The 27297-nt window shown below is 40.9% G+C and overlaps 1 protein-coding gene across 1 annotated transcript; it reads left to right on the forward strand.

Moving 5' to 3' along the window:
* Positions 1-9884: 9884 nt before the first annotated feature.
* map1b (microtubule-associated protein 1B) lies at positions 9885-27297 on the forward strand. Its single transcript, XM_031860157.1, has 7 exons — positions 9885-10282; positions 12310-12411; positions 17599-17681; positions 18533-18673; positions 19055-24209; positions 24323-24561; positions 24978-27297. Exons 1-7 carry the CDS (start codon positions 10099-10101, stop codon positions 25131-25133), a joined length of 6060 nt encoding a protein of 2019 aa, XP_031716017.1. The 5' UTR covers positions 9885-10098; the 3' UTR covers positions 25134-27297.

Raw genomic sequence — 27297 nt, forward strand, 5'->3', positions numbered from 1 at the left:
GCTCGTTCCTTCTTACCCATCAGAAAAAGAGCGCGGACGTTGACCTCCTCCGCTGTAGCGTTGCTGTTGACGTTCAGCATGCGTACCAGTTTGTCGAGTAAGAAAAAAAAAATGGCATTGTAGAATAACAATCAGCAATTCCCTCTGTGTACTTTGTCAATGTCTTAAAGAGTCTCTTAATGTTTGCCAGGCTTAGGACTGTAAGTTGTGTGTGTCAATACGTTAATGAGGCTTGAAGACTGAAAATAGCTACACATTAGCAAAATTGCAATGTGCATTGACGAGGTTGAGTAAGCTTTTGTAAATACTGTATATCCTTCCATGTTTCCAGACTGGCGCACAACTCTCCACAAACATTATGTCTCTGAAGCCCTGACCTATTAGGAAACCCCCAAGAGAGGTTTGATCATCAAAGTGATAAATGTGTGTCTATATTTTACAACTCAATATTTTCCTTTCAAACTAACTCTGTGAGCATTGCTCGAATAATTCTGTTGTACTTTTTACGTTGCAAATGGCAAATAAATCTCTTGAATCTTGAATCTTGACTAACCAGCTGAATTTACCATAGAAGCATAACTGTAAGCTATTCTGCAGTTCTTGCTTTTTCAAATATGTAGCTATAATTATAGTTTTGTGATGTACTCAAAAATTTAGACCTGCACTAATTTATATATATGACCACTTGGGGGCTGCATAACAAGCTGTAAACACAGTATTGAAATATTATTAACTTATAAATTTAAAGATTTGGCCGACATTTTAAAAACCGAGCAACATTTTTAAACGTTTTAAAGCAACAACGGAATCATATTGAATATATATATATTTTGTAAGTTTATATGTTAAAAGACTACCATGAAATTATATGCTCATTCACTGTATGTTTTAATGATGGCATCTTTTTGGTTTAATTTGGTTCCATCGCTATGAATTGATTTTGACCTGATAGTGCAGCATATTATTTATAAGAATGGAAAAGTATGCTAAAGTCATGCAGCCTCACCCCACTATGTAACCTTACAGTTCATACACAAACAGTCCAAGGCCTAAGTCTGTTATTAATGCACAACAAAGTCACTAAAACAGCGACATTGTGACGGTTGCACGATCAGCACCATGGACAGCACTACACATCAAACAAGCAAGACTTCGACAGCGTGCAGCGCAAGGAACAATTTACTCTCCGCTCTCACATATCTGTCACTCGATATTGGCATAAATACACTGAAAAAGACCAAATCTTTTTTAACCACTAAAGGCTGGAAGACAATTCAGGAAAACAACTTTCACAAAAACGATTGTGGCCTACTTATCTACGCTTACCACGAGAAACCACTTCTGAAAGGCGTTTTAATTTTTTCAGCAGTTTAAAATAAATAAAAATAATGATTATAGCAGCTTTCATTTCCATCCTGTTGATTGGGAGATTACTAATTCGCTTTGATACAGGGCACGAAACACAAGACAATACAAAAATGTCTATAGAAATGTTCATTTTGAATACGTCGGTTACAAAAAGGGTAATGTGAGTTATTATTACATTCATAATACAATCGTTATTTGAATCCTAAAAGTTGTAGAGATGTAGAGAGGTTTTTCAAATATTTAGTAACATAAATAGGTTGCAACTGAACTTTATAACTTCCATGAAAGTTGCATAAGTTTCAGGGTTGTTGCATTACACTATGCCTTGTATCTAATGTACGAGTAGCAACTGAGTGTATATTGTACTTACAAACTGCCTAACAAAAAACAGGAACATTTTAATTTAGCGAGAAGAGCAGTACAACGATAGAACAGTAAGCGAGTAAGTGAGCAGCAAAATGACCAGTTCTAATGATACATATCTGAACTGTTACAGATGGGAGGTCAAAATGCAGTCGGCCAAAGGAATGTGTGTGTGTGTGTGTGTGTGTGTGTGTGTGTGTGTGTGTGTGTGTGTGTGTGTGTGTGTACGTGTGTTTTAGCAAGAGCTTTGGATGAACATCAGTCAACCCGTTGGTGGATAGCATGCAGTTAAGGAGTCAGATAAGAAGTGAGCGATCCTTTAACCTGACAGTAAACAGATCAAAGAACCCCAGAGCATAGAACAGCACAGTATGGACCAGTGGGAGTTCCCTCTGTACTGATCAGCACAGAACAGCATGTTCTAACGCTTAATACTGAGGTTAAGAATCTATAGAGCTGACCACAGGAATGACTGGTCTGATAAAATGGGATGCCTCTGCTCTTCACTGGGAAAGTATTTCTACATTCTCCATAAATGGGAAGTACTGAGTTAGTCTGTGGTATTTGTATGTATTTTTAAACTACTTTGTTTGGCCTATTTAGATTGAATGATTTTAAAATAACTTCTACTATTTACACTGATTAATGGCAAACATGTCTAATATTTTCTGTACTTTGGTCCAACGTTGGTTGAGAAAACTCTGTGACATGTAGTCTCTGTGTTTTCCCACAGTTTACTTATCGCTAAGCAGAGTTGGCGCTACTGTCCGCTCCAGGACACTGTGAGATGTCGGGAAGGGTGCTGCCATATGTGATATTGTGCTGCAGGTGCCAAGTATTTCCACTGAAATGGAGTTGGTGGATTTAATGGACCCCATTGTTGCCTTAATGTCCTTGTTGAAATGGAAACAGTTGGCACACAAAGCAGAGTTCACTTGTGTATGTTGACGCACACAAGTACAGTAACTCCCCACCTCCTGAGACAAATCTTAAACCTCAGCACCAAATGCAACTTACTCAGATCTTAAAGGAGTAGTTTGACATTTTAGGAAATATGCATAATATCTTAGATGAGAAGATCAATACAACTCTTGATCTGCTCATCTAACTCTTGGGAAGAACGTTAAAAGGCGTATGGGAGAATGTGTGGGACTATTTATTGGTCTGAAGAAGTGACTTCCTGGAGTTTTGTTGCACATAACCCCCAGTTGTTTTTACACTTTGTTCACTTTGGTGTACAGATTAAACAAACTACATGTTACGTGCTAATTAGTGCACTTTAGAGATGCTGAAATGGCGGATTTTCTTACTTTGCACAGAGGCAGCCTTTAGCCTCCCCATTACCAGTCTTTATGTTTAGCCAAGCTGCAGGTTGTAGCCTTATTTTTAAAGGTGATATCCTCTCATCTAACTCTAGACTGGGAATAGTTTCCAAAAATGCATCCAAACTTTTCCTTTAACTCTCAGACCCTTCAACTGTAAAGGCAAATCCAAAAATGTCCTGAACTGCGCTCCACATAAATGTCAAAACTGATTCCCACTGAGCTAGATGTAGCTGATATTTCTTCATGTTATGGCACCACAGCTCCACTCACTGGTTGTGTTTTAATTACAAATAATGGCCCACTACACAAATTCAGATAATAAGCAGGCTGATGTTGCAGTTAGCCTCCCTCAAATTGCTTTTGTGTAAAATAATAAAAGCACACCATGATGCAAAAACAATCTGTGCTTTCTCTGAGTTGTGTAAAGGTCATTGCCAGAACCTCTGTGTGTGGATTTCAGGTAATGACATGTTTGAGCGGTTTAAGTGAGAATCAGAGAGGAAGTGCATGATGTAATGATGAAGGTTTTATCAGGGTGTAACATTGGCACAGATCAAGGATCGAGAAAGTGAGCTGTGAGCTCTCATGGGCGGCGGTGAAGTGTTTCTCCTACGGGACTGACTATTTACCTGAGAGGGAGACGTCACTGGGCAAGGAATATTAAGTTTAGTCATCAGAGTCTGTGCTCACAGAAGAGCAAGACAAACCGGCAATTTGGGAGACGTTGTAGTGGTAATAGCATACTCAGTGTGTAATTCATTCAAGTGTCAGGTTTCAGGTGTGTATTTTGACATTTTAATAGCTAGAAATCCATTTCTTTTAAATACTGTAAAATAAAATACGTAAAAATGACACACTGTAGTAAAACATAAGGAGCTGCCTACTTTTACTAACCATCAGGAAACTATATCTTGAAAAGTACCTTCCAGTGGTGGAATATACCACATTTAGTGAAGTACACATCTTATACACAAACTTATTATTTTAATTCCATGCCACTTCCTTCCTTAAAGCTGTAGTACCTAGTGCAACATAATGATTTCTATAAAAGTCCCAAAATTATATAAATGTAGTATAATATAGTGGCAGCACTGCAGTATAGAAATTGCTCAACAATAACTGAGGACGATTGAATAAACTCCAACAACTGAAGAATGTCATATTTTATCCTTGTCACTGTGTCACCACAAGAGGGAGCTGTCAGTCTAATTATGGCAAGGCCTCTCCTGCACTGTCATCTGCAGGATACTGAACAGCTGCCCATATGGTCTAAACTAAAAGGAAATGAATATACATTGAAAACAGATGACATCATGAAACATAACTCCCTATTTCTTTGCTCTGTCATCCTCTCACAGCAACGCTTGCACCACCACAGTGCATTTCCTTTGAAGTTGTGAAACCTGTGTGTCATCTGGATATTGCTCTGCTCCTTGAATCAGAGCTGATGCCTCATGGCCAATAATACTTTTCCTTTCTCAAGGATCAATTAGTAAAGTTCACATTACTCACTGAGGGAACAAATATGACGCGCTTTGTCCAGAACCAACAAAGAAAACTAGTTTCAAAACAACAATTTCGTGAATCTTAAAAGGGCTAAGAGAGATCTGACCTTTTCTGAAGTATTGACTCAAAAGCTTGAAATCAGCTTCCTTTTCTGCAAGTGGAAATACTAAGACCAAAAGTCTACAGCCATGCTAACATGCAGGTATAGCAGGTATGCTGTTTACCATGTACACGATCTCATGCAAACATATTTACTAATTAGCAGGTACAGCTGAGGCTGATGGGAATGTCATTAGTATTTGGTGATTGGACAAATTTTAATTCTGACCTGACAATAGCGCCAGAGGAAAAGTTTAGGGATCACCAACGTTATTACATACTGAGGGGAACATGAATGTATGGACTGGATACCTTTTGACCTGCTGGTGGAGTTGGAGGTAAAAGTCTGAGGATCATTAAAGTTAAACGATTCATTCACTGGGAAACACTGATATCTTTGCTCTGTATTTCATGGCAATCCATGCAATAGTTGTTGGTCTGAACAACTATGGATATTTCAGTCTGGACCAAAGTGGTCCCACAGCCATGCCATCAGTGTGGCTAATCTTCAGTTAGCCGGCTGGTTAGCCAGTCTGAACTCTAGGCAGCCATGTTCTGTCCACAGCAGTCGTCTGAAACAGACACACCAGGGTTCAGATGGTTCAGACACACACACACACACACACACACACACACACACACACCACTGCTGTGCACAGCGTTAGCTTATCTTTCTGACCTTTGTGTCCCGGAAAACAGGTCGGAAACTATTATTCGCTGCCTGGGATTTACAACAAATTCAATGGACAGGATACAGTCTGACAATAATAGAAAAGTAAATCCCAGTTCCCCTACACAGATAACTGTATCGTATTGTATTGCGTGTCATGACTGAGCGTGTAACACTGTGTGCTCATGTAAACCGATTGATTGAACTCTACTGTGCCGCTCCCTTTCTGTCTCACTCAGTCAATTGTACTGTATGTTCAGACACCCACGGACTCACACTGACACACACGTACACACACACACACACACACACACACAACAGGATGACACATTGGTGTTGTCAGCTCAGCAGGGTGTAGTCTGGCCCAGAGAACTACCACAGAGATACCAGGCAGGGCAGAGAGAGGGACCCGGCGATGGAGTGTGGTCTGTGCACTTGTGCTTTCCTCTCCAGGATGCTATTGTGTTCTTGTGTTTTATTCATTAATGAATGCAGCATCTACTGTAGAAAAACGTTTTTTTCTTCTCTTAATAATGCACAGTCCTCCACACCACACCATCCAACACCTCGTTTTCACTGCTCTATTTAGTAAGTTTTGTAAATAGGCTGTTTATAATTCAAACAAAGCACATTACTCCTTTATATATTTCACCATAGAAAATTGTTGTTTGCTGCTATGCTGATGCTCTGAATATCATATAGAGAACCTTTGAGCAACAGAAGAGTTTTCAGAAAAACGTGCTAAAATCAAAAGTAAAAGGGCATTAACATGTAAGCTTCACTTTATTGTTGTAGCTGGTCAAGATTATTTAAAGATCATTTGGGTAGTTTAGCCTTTATCAAAGTATCTATGCTTTTATTTAATCAATATAAAGTTTTTCGTTTTTTATATCTTAATCTACAATAAATGTAGTGAAGAAGAACGTAGTATTTATTGCTGAGGTGTAGCGATAAAGCATAATATTTTCTTTTTTTCTCTTTGTTACTAGTACTTGAGTAATAAGTTACTTTCATACCACTAGTCAATTGCTCCAATGGTCAATTGCTCCACCTTCATTTTCTTCATTGAATAACAAATAATGAATGTTTAGAAGGTTTAACCACAGTAATTCAAACACTACATGTGGTATCTGTAATATAAACAGGCATTGCACATCAACCTTGCTCAAGGTGAGCAGTTTAACACATGGTGCTTGTTGGCTGTGTCACTGCTGGGCCTTGGTATTATGGATGTTGGCACTCGCATGACCTCAATGACATGTTTGTACTTACAACTGTGCTTTCCCTGCTATGTGAAAGGTCTGTCACGATTAAAGTATATGACTTACATAAATATTGTAATTAATGTAAACGTTAATAACTGTTATGCACGTATGTGCCATTGTGAACATTATGTGCCAACTCTGCACAGGAGGGGCCAGCGAGAGGCAACCAGTGAAAAGACGTTTTACCCACAAACCCATTCTCTCTCACCAGGGCAATAAGGTCTTAACAGTGGGCCCATGCCAAGTCGGGGCAGATGGCTGTTTCTATGCCAACAAATAATGAAAATAAAAACCTGTCATATCAGATATTTGTCATTAATACATGATTTAGGGATATCTTGGCCATCACTCACAGCAAGTCAAGTAAAGCAAACAGTAAGCAAGAAAATGTGCTAAAATAATTTTAGTACTTTGAAGATTAAAAAATAATTTAACTGTGAGACAATAAGGGGCATACAAAAATGTAAACCAGGTTAAAAATTCAACAAAAGGCTAGCCTACTACCCTGAATAATTTGCTGTCAAACGTAAGGTTGGAGTCAACTACAAACCTGTGAGCAGACTCTATTGGTACAAATTTGCTGAAACATGTACTGGTACATAAGTCAACGACTTATTGAAAATATAATAGGGCCTTAAATTGAGCCTTGGGGGACACCATAGATGAAGGAGACAGGTGAGGAAGAGGTTCTCCCAATTTCAACAGTGACATTGCTAACATAAAGGTGGGACTTTTCCAAATTTCCAATCAAAATTGAGTGGTCAAAAGTATCAACACTAAGCAAAGTGAACAGAAAGCAGTCACTTTGGTCACTTTGGTCACTTTGGTCAGTGGGGTTTTGAAAGGAACAGCGACACTGAGCAGTAGACAAAGGAAACAAAAGGAATATCTCTGATGATGAATAACTTACTAAGGGTGAAGTAACTCAATCAGACCTAAAAACATGGCCACCAAAGTGTGTCACATTAGGTTGAATTTGGGGACCTCTTCGCCAGCTGAAAGAGGTGCGGCGGGCAGCACTTTGATATGTGAATTTTCAAAGCAACGTAAAGAAAACAAAGAGAGCTCAGACAGTCCAGGTGCGTTGTTAAAAAAAAGCTGCAAAATGATTTGATGTGAAAAGGACAACAGTAACAGACACATAATGAACAATGTTAAAAGACACATACAGTGTATAGGGTTTACATGATTATCAAGTTTAATTCAACCAACTGTAATTCAACCCATTTCAAATCACTAATCATTCACATCATGTTGTCCTAACAAATACTGTTGTCTTAATATTTCTTTCTCTTTATTGTATGTTTTCTCTCCTTACTGAATACATCTCTTTGTTTTCCAGACTCACCCTGTACATTATGCTGTGTCTGTTGTTTTTACAAGTGACCTGAGGCTTCACAGGATTTGATGTTTTGTCAGACCCACAAGGGTGTTAAGGTTATTGAATTATTAAAATCCTTTTATTTTAATGTTTTGAACAGCCTCTATACACATGGACATAGACACAAATGCATGTGCACAAACAAAATCCTATGGCAGTCTTATCCATCAGCCCACCTCCTGCAAACAACACACATGTTCATTCCATCCTTAGGGGACTTTTGGTGGCAGCCTGTTGTATTTTTAATGCCTTCCTTCTTTCCCAGCTGTGTATGATGAATGTTTGATTTGCCCTCCCATGGCCTGAGGAGAATATGACAAAGCCCAGCCCGCCAGGCCACAAAGGCCCTGACATATTCACACACTGCTTCGTGGACTACTGTTCCTGATAGCCTTATTAAAGTCAATAACACACCTGCAGTGACCCCATCCACGAGACCGAATCACATCAATGAGGCTTGCCAGGGGGAAAAGTCAGGGTTTGCGTAAGTGTGTGTGCGTGTGTGTGTGTGCATCCTTTTGTATCTGCATCCTGAGCTGTCTCTTTCAAATTTGTGACCTTCGTTCTTGCATCAGTCGGCTACAGTTCTGAAGTCTGTCTGCTTTCACATAGGGCCTAATTTTAGCTGCTACTTTCGATGATTCTCCTGGGAAACATCTTTTATGTTTACATCATAAGATAAAAATAGCTTTTTCATTCACTGCCAACTGCATTTAAGGTCTACACACACAAACACACACACACACACGCTTTTTCCTTTCTGATAAAATATGATGGACCGGAATTCTTTGATCTCTGTTCTTTTCAGTTGCTGTTCATTTGTAGTTGTTCCTCTTTCACCCCCCTCTGATTTAATATTTCTTTCATATGAACTTGTTTTTGTGAGATGGAAGCTTTCCACAATCAAAGACTTTTTTTTTTTTTTCAAGTGAATCTCTTGAAACTCCCTGTTCGACTGCGAGGGACCGACCTGAGTGAGATCACAGATGGATGTTGTGATCAGACATCAAGCCATTTATCTCTACATATAAAGGATGCTGTCGGGTTAGAAACACTTCATGCATAATGTGGTTAAGTGAAAAGACAAAGACAGAAATATCATGCTTGGACAATGCCTCAGTCAGTTTCTAATATTGTGATTTGCAGTGGGGATGCTATATCTTGATTATTCTTCAACTTAAATCAAATTTGTTTTATTTTTTAGTTTATCTATAGGCCTAGGGGTTTAAGGGGATGGTGTGAACTCTTTAGTCTTTACTGCAACATTTTAATAATTACTTTATTTTTGTTGCACAAATTCACTGCATGTTCAAAACGGTGGCATTAAAGTAGAGTATCACCAAGAATTAGACTAAACCTCTTATCCTCTGAACATTTGTGTCCAATATAACAAAGCAATCATCACACTGCACAATGCTCTGCATTCAGTTGCACACCGATAATAAACCTCTGGGGTCATATTTACAGGAGAAACACCTTTGTAAAATATGTCCACAGAAAACTGAGCTTGAATCCTCTTTATTACCAAACACACAGCAATGAAATTAGAGCAATTTAGTTGTACACTGCCATGAAATGAGGGGACTTTTTAAATGGTATTCTAGCATCAGCAGTCTCACAACCCTTTTACTCCCCTTCATGTCTTTAATATAATCTATGAACCTTTGAAGAATCTTTAAATTAACTCTTTCAAAGGAGAGCTCTCGGTTGAAGTGTTTTTTTTATAACACTTTTAATTTTATTTTGAACGGGCAATGGTTAAAAATTACTCCACACCACATCAAACGTGTATCTGTAAAGAGTAATAAGTAGGAGTCTAGCACTGATGAAGACTTCAACACAAAGCATCAAATCTCCGTGACTTCCGGAGGCGTTTGATTCGTTGCGGATGACATCAGCTGTGGAGTGAGTGTGCGGGAAAAAAAAGGAAAACCGGCGCCCTCTTCTCTCCCCGGTTACCGAATATGACACAATGTCTGCTGGTATAAAAAGCTAGGGCCACTCCTATCAAGGCTCCACTTGCATGTCTGGAGACCACTCCGGTGCTCTGTAGCGAATAAAGGGAGGAGGCTGCTGTTGGGATCCTGCGCGCGCGTGTGTACGGGAGAGACAGACGAAAGGATGGCCACCCTGGTGCAATCCGCAGAAATGGAGACTTTAGGCGTTCAAAGCAATGCGGGGACGTCTCAGACATCCTCCGGGCCCTCGCAGCACTTCAACGACAGCAAATTCTATCTGCTGGTGGTTATCGGTGAGATCATAACGGAGGATCACCTAAAGTGTGCCATTGCGGACATAGAGAAAGGTAAGATGGAGCTTTGATGGGTGCAGGCCACCACTTTACATCTTCATAACAACTTGAGCAGATATGTTTGCGCAGAAGTTCTTCTCATGGCTGTAGAAGTCATGTCAGCTGCAGATGCACCTGTTTCTAACCGGCATTTACGCGCGATCCATTACGCCTGAGCGAATTAAGCATATTGATGGGTCATTAACTATATCTAAAACCTTATTTATCGGGTTATTATTTGAGCTGGAGGTGATGTTGTTTGTAGAAGGGGATATTGAACAGCCCCTCCCAGTAACATCACCATAAACTGAAGACAATGGTCCCCTCACATCTTTCAACCCGTACCTTCCTTGCCACCCACCCACTGTGTTAGTTCAGTATGATTATCACATTTATGTCAGTAGGCCCAATTGTTGTCATCCACACACGTGGGCCCGCTCCTCTAATAAAGCTGCCACCAGTGATTCAGCATTAAATCTGGACTATGCGTCAACAATGCAGCGTATCGCATTTCTTTGGCTCCATGTGCATCTGCGGGTTTTTTTTTTCTTCTTCTCCCGCAGCACCTTGCCAGAGCTTTATTCAGGTGCGCCAGGCTTTTGTTTCAGGAGGGTCCCACGCATCAGTTTGCAGTCAGGAGGAGACAACAGGGTTTATTGCAGCAGCTTTCTCTCTGCTTGTGTTGTTGAGGCGGAGAGCTTCGCTTTCAAAAGTGAATAAACACGCTCTGTGTTTTGAGGCTGAAATGACTGCTTGGCTGAAACAGCGGGGTAGAATTAGATTTATCCCCCCTTGCATCCCGTGGGAACGTCTCTCCATCATCATCCAGCTCTCTCATCCCTCACCGGAAGGTGGGCGTGGCTCGGTCCGCACTGCAGTCCCTACGGAAAGCCACAAGGAACGATTTTCAAAGTGAGCAGGGCGTTTTAGAAAAGCCGCAGCTGCTGTAGTTGTCTGCCTTTCTGGACTGAGTGCACTGTTTGTGTGAGAGAGGAAAGGGAAGAGGAGAATATGGCGCAGTTACTGTAGGAGGAGAGAAGAAAGAGGAAGTGTTTCCTTCTGGGTCTCACCTGATTTTAGGGTAACTAGATTTGAACCTGTTGCATCCACCGTTTGATTCCCTGTTTTGTTAATTCAATAGATTATTATGTTGTCCCTTGCTGTGTCAGATCTTGAGACCAAAAGTTGGCTATTGCCCTTGTAAAAATCAACCCACAAGGTCCTTCACTAGCTGTTCTGGAGCGTTTGGTTGAATCACACAATCTTGTGACTCTGATGATCGAGTCTATGGAGTTGTATTTTTTTTGTGCACTTTTAGGGCTGTTCTTTTATTCTTGAAAATGTATTTTATTTTATTTACAGGCTACATTATTCTCATTTATTTTGTATTAACATGTGACCTTATTCTTGTAAAACTACATTGTATCATCTTCATCGCTGTTGCTCATGCTATTCATGTTCTCATATTTTTGCCACACCCTTTATCTCCTGTTTCTTGTAATACCCTTTCAACAAATAATATTGTGAGTTAAAGAAACTCTGTTGTTCACCTTTAGTGTGTAGCTAAGCTCAGAGATAAACACCCAAAAAAGTCCTTTTGTCTCCATTCCCAGTGCAAGTCATCACGTAACAGAGGCCTACATTAGGCCTCTACTCTACATGATTATGAAGAGAGGATGACACCACCATGACTCAGCTCAGTGGAGATTACCAGTGCATCTGGCCAATGGCGCAACACAGACATGGCCATGGATATTTCCTATTATAGATTTTTGTTTCTCATGCCAAACCAGTAACAAGTCTATATATGTTCCCTCTTGGATATTTCCAATAAACTGGAGGCACAGGATCAGTGAAATAGATGTGTGGGTGTGGGTGAAACTTAGCACATTTATTAGACCTGTTGCCAAGTTTCTCAGTGTGTTGTCTGCTGTGAGCATTGATTCACATACGTTTTTCTTCGCTGGCGTCTTTTCTTCTCCTTGCTCTTTGTTATTTTCTTGTTTATTTTTATTTTTATTCTTTTTCTGTTTGTCTTGCAGGGATCCGCTCATGGGACACCAACCTTATCGACTGCAACCTGGACCAGGAGCTCAAGCTGTTTGTCTCCAGACACTCAGCTCGTTTCTCTGCAGATGTCAGAGGTATGCTGATTAAAGACCTTTTCACTTATAATGTCACATTATCAGTCTGATTATGCGTTAAAGCCAGGGTTGGTAATCTTCTTCAAAAACATTTTTTGTTATATTTGTTAAAAATGTTTTTACACCCCAACAGCAATCAATAAATCAAATCTTCTGACCAAAACAAAGAAAAAACTTCCAGTTTCTGTGTCTGTAGCAAGACTGGAAAAAGCCCGTCCAATCATTTAATTCCCCAATGAAGGGAAGGGCTGTCAATGTCGCCGGCTTTGCGACTTTCTATCTAGATTTAGCGACTTTTGGAGCTATTGCGCTAGCTGCTTTCATTTGAAAAGAGTCAACAACACTGGGCTGGTTTTGTTTTTTTTGGTTACATCATTTTTGGAATCTAGCGTACTTGCTTGTAATAGCCAAACATACACTGTATGTAGAATATGTTATATACACTGTATAGGTTATTATCACTGGTGCATGATACATGAGCAGCATTTTCTTTGTAATTGGTTGATATGATTTTAAGTAACAGAAAATGAAATCAAGTGAGGTACAATTACCTCAGAACTGTACATTAGTATTTTAGTAAATACACTTTGTTGCATACTATCGCTGCACAGTCAGCTTCAACTTCCTTGCACTACACTAAGCCGAGGGGTTTTATTACCTGTCCCTGGATATGTCCTCTCAGCATTTTGCTGCACGGTGCTGATATCATTTGCAAGGTGAGGGAGAGGTTCTGTAAAGACGGAACAGATCCAGTGTGGCAGGATGTGGTCTGTCAGTGGGCAGTATGGCCTTGACGGTCAGCAGCAGTTCAAGGCGCTGCTTGGCTTTGCTCCATATTGGACATAACCAATTCCTCACAATAGATTGATCCAGCCAACAACTGCTGCTGCAGACTAAATCAGGTGATCTATTTTAATGCAGTAATATCAAATCTCAGAATTGGGCTTACAGAGGTGAAATACAATAACTTGAGAGGGAGGTGAAACATGGAGATGTATATAGTATTCAAAAAGACTCCCAATCACTTTCATCCAACCTTGTTTTTACCATTCTCCCATCCTCCACCCTTCCTCCTTCATGTGTGCCGTTGCCTTGCAACGCAGTTCTAGATGTGTAGTTGATTCAGGAGTAATTAGTGGTGAATCCCCAGTGGTAAGTGTCTGTCCGTGAACATAAAGAAGGGAGGGGAAGAAGATCAGAGAGAAGCAAACAAGGGACAAAAGGAGGAGGGGGATGAGGTAGGAAGATAGAAGTGACTCAGAGCCAGAAATGCTGTTCTGATTTGTGAATTAATAAAGCCAAGGCTATTAGATGTAACGCTGCATAAACAGAAAAACTGGAATCGTATTGTTCTCTTGTATTCTACGACTTTGGCTTTTTGCCAAGTCTATTTCTCAAAGGGAGGATTTCCATTGTCTTTTGAACTTTCAATACATGAACTGCTTTATGAGGGGCTTCCTAGAAACATTCACAGGGATTTCAAGTTTATTAAGGAGATAATTATGTTGGGTTTTTTTCATTCATAGAAGTATACTTTGAATTTAAACTTGTCAATTACTGCCGTGTCACTGTGTGAAACACAAAATGAACTGCTTGAAAGTAATACTTCGACATTTGGATAATCGATTATTTGCTTTATTCTCTGAGAGTTCGATGAGAAGATCAATGTACCACTCTCATATCCGTCAGCTGCTTAGCTTAGCATAGCATGAAGACCAAAGGTAACAAAATCCACCAATCGACACATTAATCCTTATTTGTTTAGTCTGTACAAAAACAATGAAACATGTGCCACAGTATTTTCTGTTCAGGAGCAGTAACTTCCTTATATTTTATATTAAGAAGTAGTTACTGCTGCTGGTGGATAGGTATAGGCAGATCTTGTTACCTTTAGACGGAGCCAGGCTAGCTGTTTCTCCCTGTTTACAGTCGTTATGCTAAGCTAAGCTGCTGGCTGCAGCCGTATATTTACTGGAAAGATATAAGAGTATGGTATCAATCTTCTCATCCAACTCTCGCCGTGGCAAACAAACGTACGTTTCAAAATGTCGAGCTCAACCAAACATTAGGTGCATTTTTCAGGATGAAGATGGTTGATTAGGAAGCTGAGCAGCTAACTTTATGGAGGTATAATTTATTAATATTCGCAAGAAAAAACGTTTTTTTATGTTTATAGTGTAGTGCATTTATTGCTTCGGGCACAGTGCTTACAGGAAAACACAAACCAGCAGGTGGTATTGAGCGGAGAGGGACGAATGCAATTATCTGTCTGCTTGACAGATTATATGCCATCCATCACACTGCGTTAGTGCACAGGAAGCCTGAACCCCACAGTGAAGAGGACGGGAAGGCAGGAGAAAAGGGGCCAGACAGGAGACCCTCAGTGTCACCCTGATGGATATATGATAGTTCTGGTTACGCATAGATTTCCTCGCTCTCTGCCTTCAATGAAAACAGCAAGGAAGCCTGAAAAGGCTCTCTTTAAACCGCAAATCCACTTATTCCACTATTATGATCAGTAACAGTAATTAAGAATTGTGTTGACTTTCATCAATGAATTTGTTTGAGATTAAGATCCTCCTGATATGTTTCACAAATACCATCCTGTGTTCTTTCGATGTTTATTAAACCGTTGAGCCTGATTGGCCCTAGAAGTAAATCAGCAGATAGATTGATCCGTCATGTACCTATCAAGCCGCAGATTCATAGCTGGAAGAATTGAGAAGACTGGAAAATAGGTGGGGGGAAGACATAATAATGTAGTAATTATAATTACATTTTTTCTTGTCAAGCTAATTCCTACAGATAGCGGCTGTAAATGAGCTTGAAACAGAATGTTATTTAGAGGCATCAATACTACGGCACAAGTGATTGACTGCTCTGTGAGTCAATTCAACAGCAGCGGCAATGCCATTAGCTCCATGCCCAGACATATTACATATACCAGTTCCCTTTATAGTCCAGTTGTGTGGGGGCACGGGAACAAGTGACATTGAAAACTGTGCTCAAGGGGCCCCCGTCTTCGCTGCTGAAAGTCAATTACTCTGTTGCGGTGGAAAAGGAAATGACAGGAAGGAGAAAGGTGCTGACACATAGCAGCCATCTGAGGAGATACATTTACAATCCTTATGTGTGAGGTCTTTCTTTGATGCAAAAAAAAGGAGATACTGAATTTATTCTTTCCACTGATCTATTTTTGGTGAGGTGCCATCCACATTGATGTTCCCCTGTCTGGTTCAGTCTGTGGCAGGCAGGCTACACCAGTCTTGCACTTTCTATTCAGCCAGAAGGAGAATGCTCAGTGATGCGTGTCACGTTACCTCGCTTCCCGCTGAGACAGAGACGCACTGGGCATTGAGGATTTTTACATCGATCAAGGTAATTGTCAGGGTCAAGCAAGCCCCAGTGCACAATGTGTCATTTTTTGACGAGTTGGCCTAGACACCCGGCAATTTGGCAGCTCGGTGATGGCGGTGCTGGTGGCTCCCTTGTGCTCTAAACAGACTAATGTATTTTCTGTTTCATAACATAAAATTCCAGTGAGCTGGGCGTAACCCACAGTGTGACAAACAAAGAAAGATGCTTTCCTATTACATTGGCAATGGCTTGTGTATCGTAGCATGACAGGATGAGCGATAGACGTCCATGATTGATTGTTCTCTCATTTCACACACCACGGAAAACTGTTTCCTAAGTCACTTGTTCTTCGGTCATCAGTTTAAGACTGCTGTCTCTTCAGAACAAAGCTGAGCGAAGCTGGCAGAGTCAACTGGGATTGTGATGATGGCTGTATTAGACTGACGCAAATCTCTGCTTCAAACTTTGGAGTCATCCTCTGGGAACCATGAACGTGTGTTCTAAATGTTATAGCAATCCATTCAACAGTAAATGTATACTATCATAACCGTCATTTATCTCAAAAGTATTTTTTATCGGAAAAATTGCTTTTAGATTTTGATATTTCTGTCTTATACTAGTTTACTGATATTAATTACATTTGATAAAACAATGACATTGTTATTCATTTGAAAAGAACCAATGATGAACCAATACATTTGAATGCAAAACTTGCAGAAGAGAATAGCAAAAGACCCCACTCCCCTCTCCCAAAGAAAGCAGAAAAAGGTGATGTTGTCTTTGTCATTTAAGCATCTTCCATGATTTTTATGAAAACTCAAAATCAAAGGCACACTAGGAATAGTATTCCCTCCGGGGAACTAACTCCATTAAACAAATGGAGTGCAATACCAGAACTGCTGAAAGGGTTGGCAAGTGGTGAAATACTCATTATTTCAAGCATCTTTCATTCGTTGAATGAAAGACTTTTTCCATATGGAGTGACAGCCCTCTGGGAGGGTTAATGGCTATATGCTCCATAATGAGGATCTGCTATATGAAATATAAATGGAAGAATCGCCCCCAGGAGCCAGATAGCTGCTGCAGGATCACATCCCTGGAGACGAGGCACACTCTATCCTCTCAATTTTAAGCTTATATTCAAGCAACACCTCACTGACCTCTGAAGGTAACAGGGAACATATTGTTACATGTTAGCGGCAGCATTTCCTTTCATTTTTACGAGTAGAAGTTGATCTAAATTGATCAAATAAAACCAATCTTTTGTCAGTTGGCTGTAGGGGAATTCATTGATCCAAATATTCAAAAAGAAATGAGACAACCAGGAGAAGAAACAAAGACCGATTGAGTGAGTGAAGCCTGCTGTGTTAAGATGAATAATGATGAAGATGTCAGCAGGACCAAAGGATACACCCCCAAATACACATGGACCAAAGTCATCATCACAATCAATCATCCAAAACCTAAGATGATTGATTATGAGCCTGTCACACCCGACTGTTCATTTTCTGTGTAACACTTCTGTCTAATGAGGGGAAACTGCTACTTATGGCAAAGTGTGGCAGACTGAACCATATTTAGTCCCCATTATACAGAGAAAACAAACAATGATTGAGTCTTAACAAGTAATCATTGTGTTTTGTCTCTAAGTCAAGTAGAGCCGATTACTAGTTGATCATTAGTTGATTAATACATTAATTCAAAATCAATTGATTTCGTTCTAACTTGATAAATGTCAATATTTGCTGGTTTTCTTCTTATGTGATAGTAAATTGAAAACCTTTTTTGTGCTATTTTTCTTCTATAACTATTTTCCATTTTGTTTTGCAGGGCAGAGGATTCTTCACCATAAAAGTAATGTCCTGGAGACGGTGGTGCTCATCAACCCTTCAGATGACGCAGTCAGTACTGAGGTAAAATTAGCTATATTTGTTAAATTATTATAACCTCTTCCTTATTCTGTAACTTTGCATTTCATCTCCCATCCTCCTATCAAGAAGGGATGATTCACAAATACATTAAATAAATGCACATTTACAAAGCAATTACAGCTAGAAAAGGATTATTCTTCAACCGTGGCCAACTATCTACCCTCTTAATAGGAACTGCTGTTCGTTGAAATGAAAAAGCAATTAGGATCTCAAAGGACAGGACTAATGCCTTATTTACTGCTAGAATAACAAGTGCAGCCTTTACAATTTGTCATTGCATTTAGGCTTTTGCTACATTTTGATAACAAGAAAGACACAGCAGGGTCAGGAGTACAGATGACACGACACAAGATTTTCTCTTGTGTCATCTGTGCTCCTTTTCAGCGTTGCCTCCGCCCCTCAACCATGTCTGCAGTCATACTGTGCATTAATAATATCTCACAGCACAGCAGATTTGACCTGGCCAGCCGCCAACAGCTGATGTTGTTGAAGTAGAAGGAAAAAAAAGACCAACAGAAAGAGGGGAAGAGGCAAGAGATAGACGGACGAAAAGAAACAAGTCAGCTAATTAGCTAATGGATTAGAGTGACAGGAAACTGGTGATATTTCAAATGCACTAAATCTTCAAGCTGATTGCTGCAGCAGCAAGGCTTTGTATTTCCTGTATCTGTATCTAGCAATTTGATTTTTATATACTCTTTGTCTTTCTTAAGCATTTGCAATAAATTAAATATTTCTTTACTGTTTTTAATCAGTGTTTCTTTCACTTGTCCATTACTTTCAACCAAAGTCAGTGGTGCACTATCATGACTTTTTCTTCTTTAAATTTCTAGGCTCGTTTGATGATCTCCGACACTTCCAGACACAAGCTTCTGGTTCTCTCGGGGCAATGCTCTGAAAACAGTGGGGAGCTGATTCTTCAGTCTGGATCATTCTCTTTCTCCAACTTCATAGACATATTTACCGACCAAGAGGTGAGCTGGCATGATGATTTCTATTTTACGCACCAAAATGTGATCTATGATACTGTAATATGATAGTTTTCCGCATGTTCATACACAAGTTTTGGCAATTTTATTATTTACAATAGTGAAAGGCTTCCCCCGTCTTTTTATAGAATAATTTTTCTTTAAATGTTTGTCAGTAACACCATTTCAATAAATGCATGGTGGTTGCTTTCCAGAAAAGCTCTCACTCTTGCATTGAATAATAGTCTTAAAACTTGACATACATACCATACAGATACTGTATATACATAAACAAATATACACTAAATCTGTGATTGCAAATCACTCGTTTTATTACGGACTCTGACAAATTAAAAATTGAAGCCACCTAATTTTTCTCATGCACAGATTGGTGAATTGCTCAGCACCATTAACCCGGGAAACAAAGCCAACCTCACACTGTCCTGCCCTGAACAAGGCGAATGGAAAAACTCCAACTTGGACAAACATAACCTGCAGGACTTCATTTACATGAAACTAAACTCCACTACCATACTCCCTGAAATGGAGGGCCTCTCGGAGTTCACAGAGTATTTATCTGAATCAGTAGAGATCCCATCTCCTTTTGACATGTTAGAACCACCGACATCAGGTGGATTCCTGAAACTTTCCAAACCATGCTGTTACATTTTCCCTGCTGGTAGCGGTGACTCTGCTCTCTTTGCTGTCAACGGCTTCAACATGCTCATTAATGGTGGCTCGGACAGGAAGTCATGCTTCTGGAAGCTGGTGAGACATCTGGACCGCGTGGACTCCATCCTCATGACCCACATTGGTGACGACAACCTGCCAGGCATCAATAGCATGCTGCAGAGGAAGGTTGCAGAACTTGAGGAGGAACAGTCACAGGGCTCGACAGCTAACAGTGACTGGGTGAAGAACATGATTTCTCCAGATATTGGCATTGTGTTTGTGAATCTTCCTGAAAACCTGGATAACCCAGAACCTAATTACAGAGTGCGGAGGAATGTTGAGGAGGCAGCTTTCACTCAGCAGTTCCTCACAAAGCTAAATTTGAGGTTAGAGTCTTTGCAAAGGCCTGTTGGAAACACAATTGAACCACTCATACTTTTTCAAAAAATGGGCGTTGGGAAGCTTGAGATGTATGTGCTCAATCCATCAAGGAACAGCAAGGAGATGCAGCACTTTATGAAGCAGTGGACAGGAAGTGAAAAAGACACAACCTCCATTCTGCTGCCAAACGGAAAAGAATCTGAGTTCCCCGTCTCTTACTTGACTTCTATCTCTTCACTCATTGTGTGGCACCCTGCAAATCCCTCAGATAAGGTTGTGCGTGTTCTCTTTCCTGGAAATGCCACCCAGCATCACATCTTTGAAGGTTTAGAAAAGCTAAAGCACTTGGACTTCTTGAAACAGCCAGTTGTCACTCAGAAAGTGATGTCTTCTAATATGCCGGCTACACCAACACTTAAGCAAGCTAAGATGAAACAAAGAACAGACAGCAAAGAGAGCCTGAAGACTACCCCAAAGCCATCACCAAGCAAAAGCATCAGAAAGGATTCAAAGGAGGAAGAAAAGGCAAAGGCAGATGCGGAATCGTCTCATGAAAAAACACAGAAGACTGAGAAAAAAGAAAAGGCCCCTCTGAAAAAGGAGAAGGCAAAGGCACCCGAGAAAGAATCAAAAGCAAAGGCAGAGCAAACAGCTCAAAATGAAACTCCAGAAAAAAAGAAGCCTGACATAAAACCCAAAAAGGAGGCCAAAGTGTCTGTGGAAAAGAAAAAGGAGGTTAAAAAAGAAGTCGCAAAGAAAGATGATACACCCAAACACAGTGTTAAAAAGGATGAAAAAGTAAAAAGAGAGGAGGCAAAGAAAGTTATAAAAAAGGATATCAGAAGAGACTCACCTATGAAGGAGAAGAAGGAAGAAAAGAAAGAGCAAAAGAAAGATGTCAAAAGGCCCTTTAAAGACATAAAGAAGACATCCGCTGTGGGTGAAGAAAAGAGTCTAGCACCAAAACCAAAGCCCCTGAAAAAAGAAAATGCTTCAAAGAAAGATGCAGGAATCCCATCCAAGTTAAAAGAGAAAGGAAAGCCAAAGGTGACAAAGAAGGAGACAAAGGTGGACAGTGGCAAGCTTGCATCAAGTGCAGCTGCTATTGCAGAGGATGTAGAAGCAGTAAGATCTCAGATGTCCACACCAGAAGACCTCACTAAGGACTTTGAGGAGCTTAGAGCTGAAGATGTGGTGGAGGATGACGCAACTGTGCCACAAATTAAGGAAGAAGAGGCTGTGATGATCCACAGTGAAGACATAATACAAACCAAAGAGTCACCTGAGGCATTAGAGTCTGTGGATGAGGGTATAACCACAACAGAGGTTGAAGGAGACACTGGAGAGACTCCAGAAGAACAAGTTCTTAAAGGAAAATTCAACGGCAGTGTAAGTGAGAAGTTTGAAGATGAAGGTACTGTCATGGAGGAGACATCTGAGGGAGGAGATTATGAAGATAAGGGAGAGATAGAAGAAGTTTATGAACCACAGAGGGTGGAACCAGATAAAGAAAAGCTTATTCCTAGTGAAGATGAACACCAGGACGACAAACCAAGAGCTAGTGTTGAAGACAACGATGATGTAACTAATAAAGATATGGAAGGTCAGAATGTAAGTGTGGGAGAAAATGACAAACATAATCTGTTTGTATCAGCCTCACCAATAGTGTCTTCACCTGTTTCTCCAGCTGCATCTATCCATGACGAAATGATTCCTGTTGGCTTTGAGAGCTCAACAGCCTCGGATTATGAGAACAGAGATGAACCCCTTGAGGATTACACTGTCACCTCTGGCCACACTCAGTCCACCCTTGAGATCTCCAGTGTGCCTACTCCCATGGATGAGATGTTGACTCCTAGGGACATTATGAGTGACGAAAACACCAATGATGAGTCTCCTTCACAGGACGTGGGCAGGTTTGTGACATCAGCATCTGGAGAGTTTGACAGGAAGAAGCTGTCTCCACTTCAGGATATGCAAGGGACAGATCACTCGCAGAGTGATGCCACAGAAGGCCAGGACTACAACCACTCTGCTTCCACGATATCTCCTCCTTCATTACTAGAAGAAGATAAATTCTGTCAGGGGTTTCCCTATGCAGGGAAAGCTGAAGGGTTTGCCACAGCTCAAGAGTCATGTGAGAATCATGACACAGGCACAGACACTGTTAGACTCAGTTCAACTTCCACAACATCACCTGTTGTGCGTTCTCCTTCAGTGGACCGCAAGGACAAGTTTGATTCTCCATCACTGTTTGCTGTTCCAATAGAACTGTCCACCACACTTGCAGGGTGCGCCAGAGAGACAGCTAATCCCTCCATCAGCCCCGATGACAAGACATTGGAGGGAGCTAACTCGCCTCAGTCCTCTGGTCACACACCTTACTATCAGTCGCCAGTAGATGAAAGAGCAGGAGCTCTACCACCTGTGTCAGAAGACGAAGCACAGGGTCCAACAATTGTGGAGGTAACAAGTGATAAAGAGGAGTCCTCCAATAGAGATACTCCAGAGCCTAATGAGCCAGAACGAGAAAGTTCATCCCCTGTAGAGAGGATAGCGTCCTCTCCAAAGTGCTCACCTTCAACTGCACCCGATTCCCCAACGAAGATGGAAAAGTCACTCTTCAATGAAGATCAGAAGAAAAATGGAGATTCAGTCTTGTCCTCAGCACCAATGACCAAACAGGAATCAGACACTAATGTTTTTACAGCATTCAAAGAAGAGAGTAAAATGTCCATTTCAGAGGGTACCACATCAGACAAGTCAGGAACCCCTCTGGAGGAGGTGGTAGCAGAAGATACATTTTCTCATTTAGCTTCAGCATCCACCGCCTCTCTGGCCACCTGCTCCTTGCTAGAACCCACCACTGACTCTCCCTCCCTTCATGCTGAGGTAGGCTCTCCTCACTCAACAGAGGTAGATGACTCTTTTTCTGTGTCTGTGGTTCAGACCCCAACCACCTTCCAGGAAGCTGAGGGATCGCCATCAAAGGAAGATAGCCCGAGGCCCATGTCTATCTCCCCAGACATCTCACCAAAGACGAAAAGCAAAACACAGGACACAAAATCCCCAGAGCACTCCACCATGTCGATCGAGTTTGGCCAAGAGTCCCCTGACCACTCCTTCGCCCTGGACTTTAGTAAGCAATCTCCAGAGCATCTATCTGTGGGAGGCAGTTCACATGCTACAGAGAATGGCCCGACTGAGGTTGACTATAGCCCCTCAGATGGAGCAAATGGAAAACAATCTGGAGACCATAGTTCTACAGTGGAAAAGCCTTTTCTTTTTGATGAGAGCGATTCAGCGCTTGCCACTTCTGCAACTCCATCAGATGCATCTCAGTCAACTCCCTCTGTTACAACCCCATGCCAGATGACAGAGATGCTACATGCCGTGGCTGACCAGAAGTCTCCGGTCACCCCAAAGGCATCCTCTCTCACCCACTCTCCCTACTCCAATGAGCCATCCCCAGTGCTAGGAGGGTCCCCGGCTAAAGAAAAAACTAGCCCAATTTCACCATCTGTGGAGAGCATTACTAATAAATCTGACATGCAACAGAAATACGACAAGTCACCCTCACCTCCCAAAGCTGCTTCTCCTTCATCGTCTTTTACCTTTACAAAAGAAGAGACCTTTTCCCCGGCAAAGGAGACTAATCCCTTTAAATGTGAGGATTCTACACTTGAGGCAAAATCCCCTGTGAGCCCCAAAGTTCCCTTTCCATCTTATCTACCTCTCTCCTCTGATCCTTGTCATTACAATTCTGCCTGTGGCTCCAGGGACCCAGACTTTTCCACTAAGAAGACTCCCTCTGCTCCATCTAAGACAGACGTCGACCTCTGTCTAGTCACTTCATGTGAGTATCTCCACCCCAAGACAGAACTGTCCCCGTCTTTCATCAACCCTAACCCTCTAGAATACTTCATCAATGAAGAGAATGCCACGGATGAGGAGAAGCCTCTGGTCAAGTCAGGAGGAGGGCCCCCACCTCCAGGTGGTAAGCTTTCCACCAAGCAGTGTGAGGAGACCCCGCCCACATCCATCAGTGAATCTGCCCCCTCCCAGACGGATTCAGACGTCCCACCAGGGACAGAGGAGTGCCCCTCCATTACAGCAGATGCCAACATCGACTCTGAAGACGACTCTGAGACTCTGCCTACTGACAGAACACTGACCTACAGGCATGCCGATCCTCCTCCTGTGACACTCAGGGACTCCGCTCCATCTTCAGGCCACCATGATGTCTGCATGGTGGACCCAGAGGCCCTTAATGCAGAAGAAAACCTCCACAATGCTAATACCGAAGGAGGAGAAAAGCCCAAGAAGAAAAAGCTCTTGAAAAAGTCTTCCTCGCCAGCTAGGAAGACTGCTCTATCAAAGGTAAAGGACACAAAGACTTTGTCTCCAAAGAAGAATGTCGGAGAAGGGAAAGATGCAAAGAATGCAACCAATACCTCTGCATCCAGAGGTGTAAAAAGTGCTTCATCAGGTGAATATTACCTACTTATTGTCATCATTTAAATCACTTTACTACTTCACATAATTTGCTCATATTTATTAATGATCTTACCAAAGAGAGTACTTTATTTTTTGCCCTTTCAGGTACTGGCAGTGGAAAGGTACCAGGTGGGGTATCTCTGCCCAACTGTCCTCCTATGTACATGGATTTGGTTTACATCCCTAATCACTGCAATGCCAAGAATGCGGATGCCGAGTTCTTTAAGCGGGTGCGCTCTTCTTACTATGTGGTCAGTGGCAATGATCCAACAGCTCAGGAGCCCAGTAGGGCTGTCCTTGATGCTTTACTTGAAGGAAAGGCCCAGTGGGGAAACAATATGCAGGTGAGTATTTATATGATTGATATGATACTGTAAAACTAACTGGAATGCTGTTTATTTTTGCTTTATTTGACATTCAAATTTTGAGCCTCAATTTGAGATTTTTTAATTCCTATTTGTTAATGCCCTCGCCCCAATTTAACTGTGCCAGAAGGGTTTGAAGGTATAAATACAAAATATAATAGATTTGTTAGTTATAAACACATTTTTAAATGATTTATTATTGATATATGACTTTCTCTTTGGTCCTCTGTTTATCACATTTGCATTTGGATTAGAATGTTGTATATAAGCAGGGGTAAATGTCAAATGGGTGGGGGAGACAGAAAGACAAAGAAAACTTTTGGTTGTACAGTAAAGGATGATTATTGAATTCTCTGACTGCTTGAGCTTAGAAACCTCCCTCCTCTCTGTGTCAGGTCACTCTGATTCCAACCCATGACACTGATGTGATGAGGGAGTGGTACCAGGAGACCCACGACAAGCAGCAGGAGCTCAACATCATGGTCCTGGCCAGCAGCAGCACTGTTGTCATGCAGGATGAGTCTTTCCCCGCTTGTAAGATAGAGATGTAGGCCTGTTCAGCAAGAAAACAGCGGGCCTAGTGACTGATAATGATTATTTAAGGAAGAAAACAAATCCATGTAGCATAAAGCATAAGCAGACACTTAAACAACACAATAACTTAACACTTATATTCTAAAATGCTCTTTCTTGTGTACCAAACCATGAAAAAGATAATATCTCCAATGAGGACTAAGACGAATACAAATTAGCTTTGAGGGGCTCCATCTAAAGGACAATGTTTCCTCCGCACTGTAAAGTTTTAGGTTTAAATGTATCATGCTGGGTGGAAATTAGAATCCAAAAGAAGCACGGCCAAGTCATGATTGTCAATTAAGCTAACTCTTACAGTTCAAATAATGACGATGTTGATGAAGTATTGAGTTTCGTCTGATTCCCCAGATCTGAATACATGAGAGGGTTTAATCAATTTAACTGCTGTCAGTGAACAAAACACCCCCGCATATGATATATTCTTGAATAACGGCTGTTATCCACACCAAAGTATAAAACACGTTTTCTGTTATTGCCTTAGGGAGAGGGTCAAAGTGAATGTATAAGAACTGGTGCAACTAGCAGAAGAGTGGGCAGGTAACTCTACACACTAGTGGTCAATCCCAAAAAGGACTGTTATATGGTTACATAGTTGAATGATGGTGGATATGAAATAACTTGAAAGGACACTCAACACTGATTAGCATTAATATGATGTCTGACTTCATATTCATCACGGGCGAGACAAAGTGCCCCTGTTGTGAAACATTATGCTTTTAAGTCGGCTGGGTTTCATTTGATTTAAAATGGATGTTTATGTTGCTGCTTATGTATGAATACTAATTTATTATGTTAAATGTTAATTTATTGTGCTTGATTGTCCAGATAGCCTTTTGCACTGCGCAACAGGAAGTTGCTTCAGAATGCGCTCCCTTGCCTTTTGTCACAATGCTTTTTAGAGGATCGCCTTTTATTTCAAAATGTCTGTTTTATTTCAGTTATTCAGTTATGGTTATTTAAAAGAGAGAAGATCAGATCTTATTTCTTATACCTGTTTTTAATGTAATCATTGAGCTATGAGAGTGCTAGCCTTTCCCATTGTAGAGCTGGTGAGGCAGGATATTTTCATAAACCTTAAAATGTCTTGTTTTTCTAAAGCATTGTACTATAATTATAAATAGCTTTGTGGCCGATGGAGTGGTTGGAAGACATGCATGATGTGTTAATGTTTTTTTTCTCTTTTTTTATGGGGATTTTGCTCAGACTTGCATTAAGAACAACAGGGCTAGGCTAAATACATTAATGTAAGGAGCATTTTAGGATTTTTGCAAGTTGTGTCATGACATTGTACACTACAGTAACTCAAATGGCTTACAAACGTGCACTGTATCAATATAACACTTGACTTTGGGTGCGGTACAGAAGGTTGAAGGCTGAAAGTTTCTTGTGACAGAAGAGTTTCTCCTCTTTAGTCGGGATGAAAAGGTAAAAGCTTCCGGTAGAGGCGCAGTCTTGAGAGAGGCAGCACACGGAGGTGAGAGTGAGTGACTTGTGTGTTTTTGATGAAAGTATGTAAAACAAAAACACTTTAAACACATACACAACACAAACCCAACAAACAGCACAGATGCCACAGATCAACTTTGACAGGCCACCTTCTGGAGAAACATTAACAAATCACAATTCGATGATGACAGACTTTGGTACTTTGGGCTATTCTATCAACTCATCAAGCTCACCAGATATTTCTGAAATGATGTCCGGTGTTCATGATACTTATAATCAGATGTCCTGCAGGGGAACTCAAACCAACAACACACAATCTCTGAACTGACAATTCTCTTGAACTGGCATTTCTTCTTTCTCCATACTTCCTCTCTTTCTCTTTCTCTCTATTTATCTATGCCTTTTTCTCCTTATCTTTCTCTCGGGAGAACTTTAATAATGTTTGTCTGCAGCTGTGTGGTATACTTGTCTTGTGATCTTGCATCTTCTCTGCCCCTTACCCCAACTCATATGTAACGTATAGCAATTAGTTTCAAGTGAAAGTATTCCTTAGTGCTTTCTGATGTATGTGTGCAATATTTCCTCTCCCCATATGGCGAAACTGATGTAAGAGGAACCACTACTAAAGAACAAACATTTAAAACAACCCCAATAAAATCTGGTGTGAAAAAAAAG

Source organism: Anarrhichthys ocellatus, unplaced genomic scaffold, assembly GCF_004355925.1.
Source record: "Anarrhichthys ocellatus isolate YVR2014 unplaced genomic scaffold, GSC_Weel_1.0 scaffold23, whole genome shotgun sequence".
Lineage (NCBI taxonomy): Eukaryota > Metazoa > Chordata > Actinopteri > Perciformes > Anarhichadidae > Anarrhichthys > Anarrhichthys ocellatus.

Coding starts and splice junctions, on each gene's coding strand:
- map1b (XM_031860157.1), top strand. CDS start 10,099: ATGGCCACCCTGGTGCAATCCGCAGAAATGGAGACTTTAGGCGTTCAA. Junction 24,210..24,322: donor TGTAAAAAGTGCTTCATCAG/GTGAATATTACC, acceptor TTGCCCTTTCAG/GTACTGGCAGTGGAAAGGTA. Junction 24,562..24,977: donor AGTGGGGAAACAATATGCAG/GTGAGTATTTAT, acceptor TCTCTGTGTCAG/GTCACTCTGATTCCAACCCA.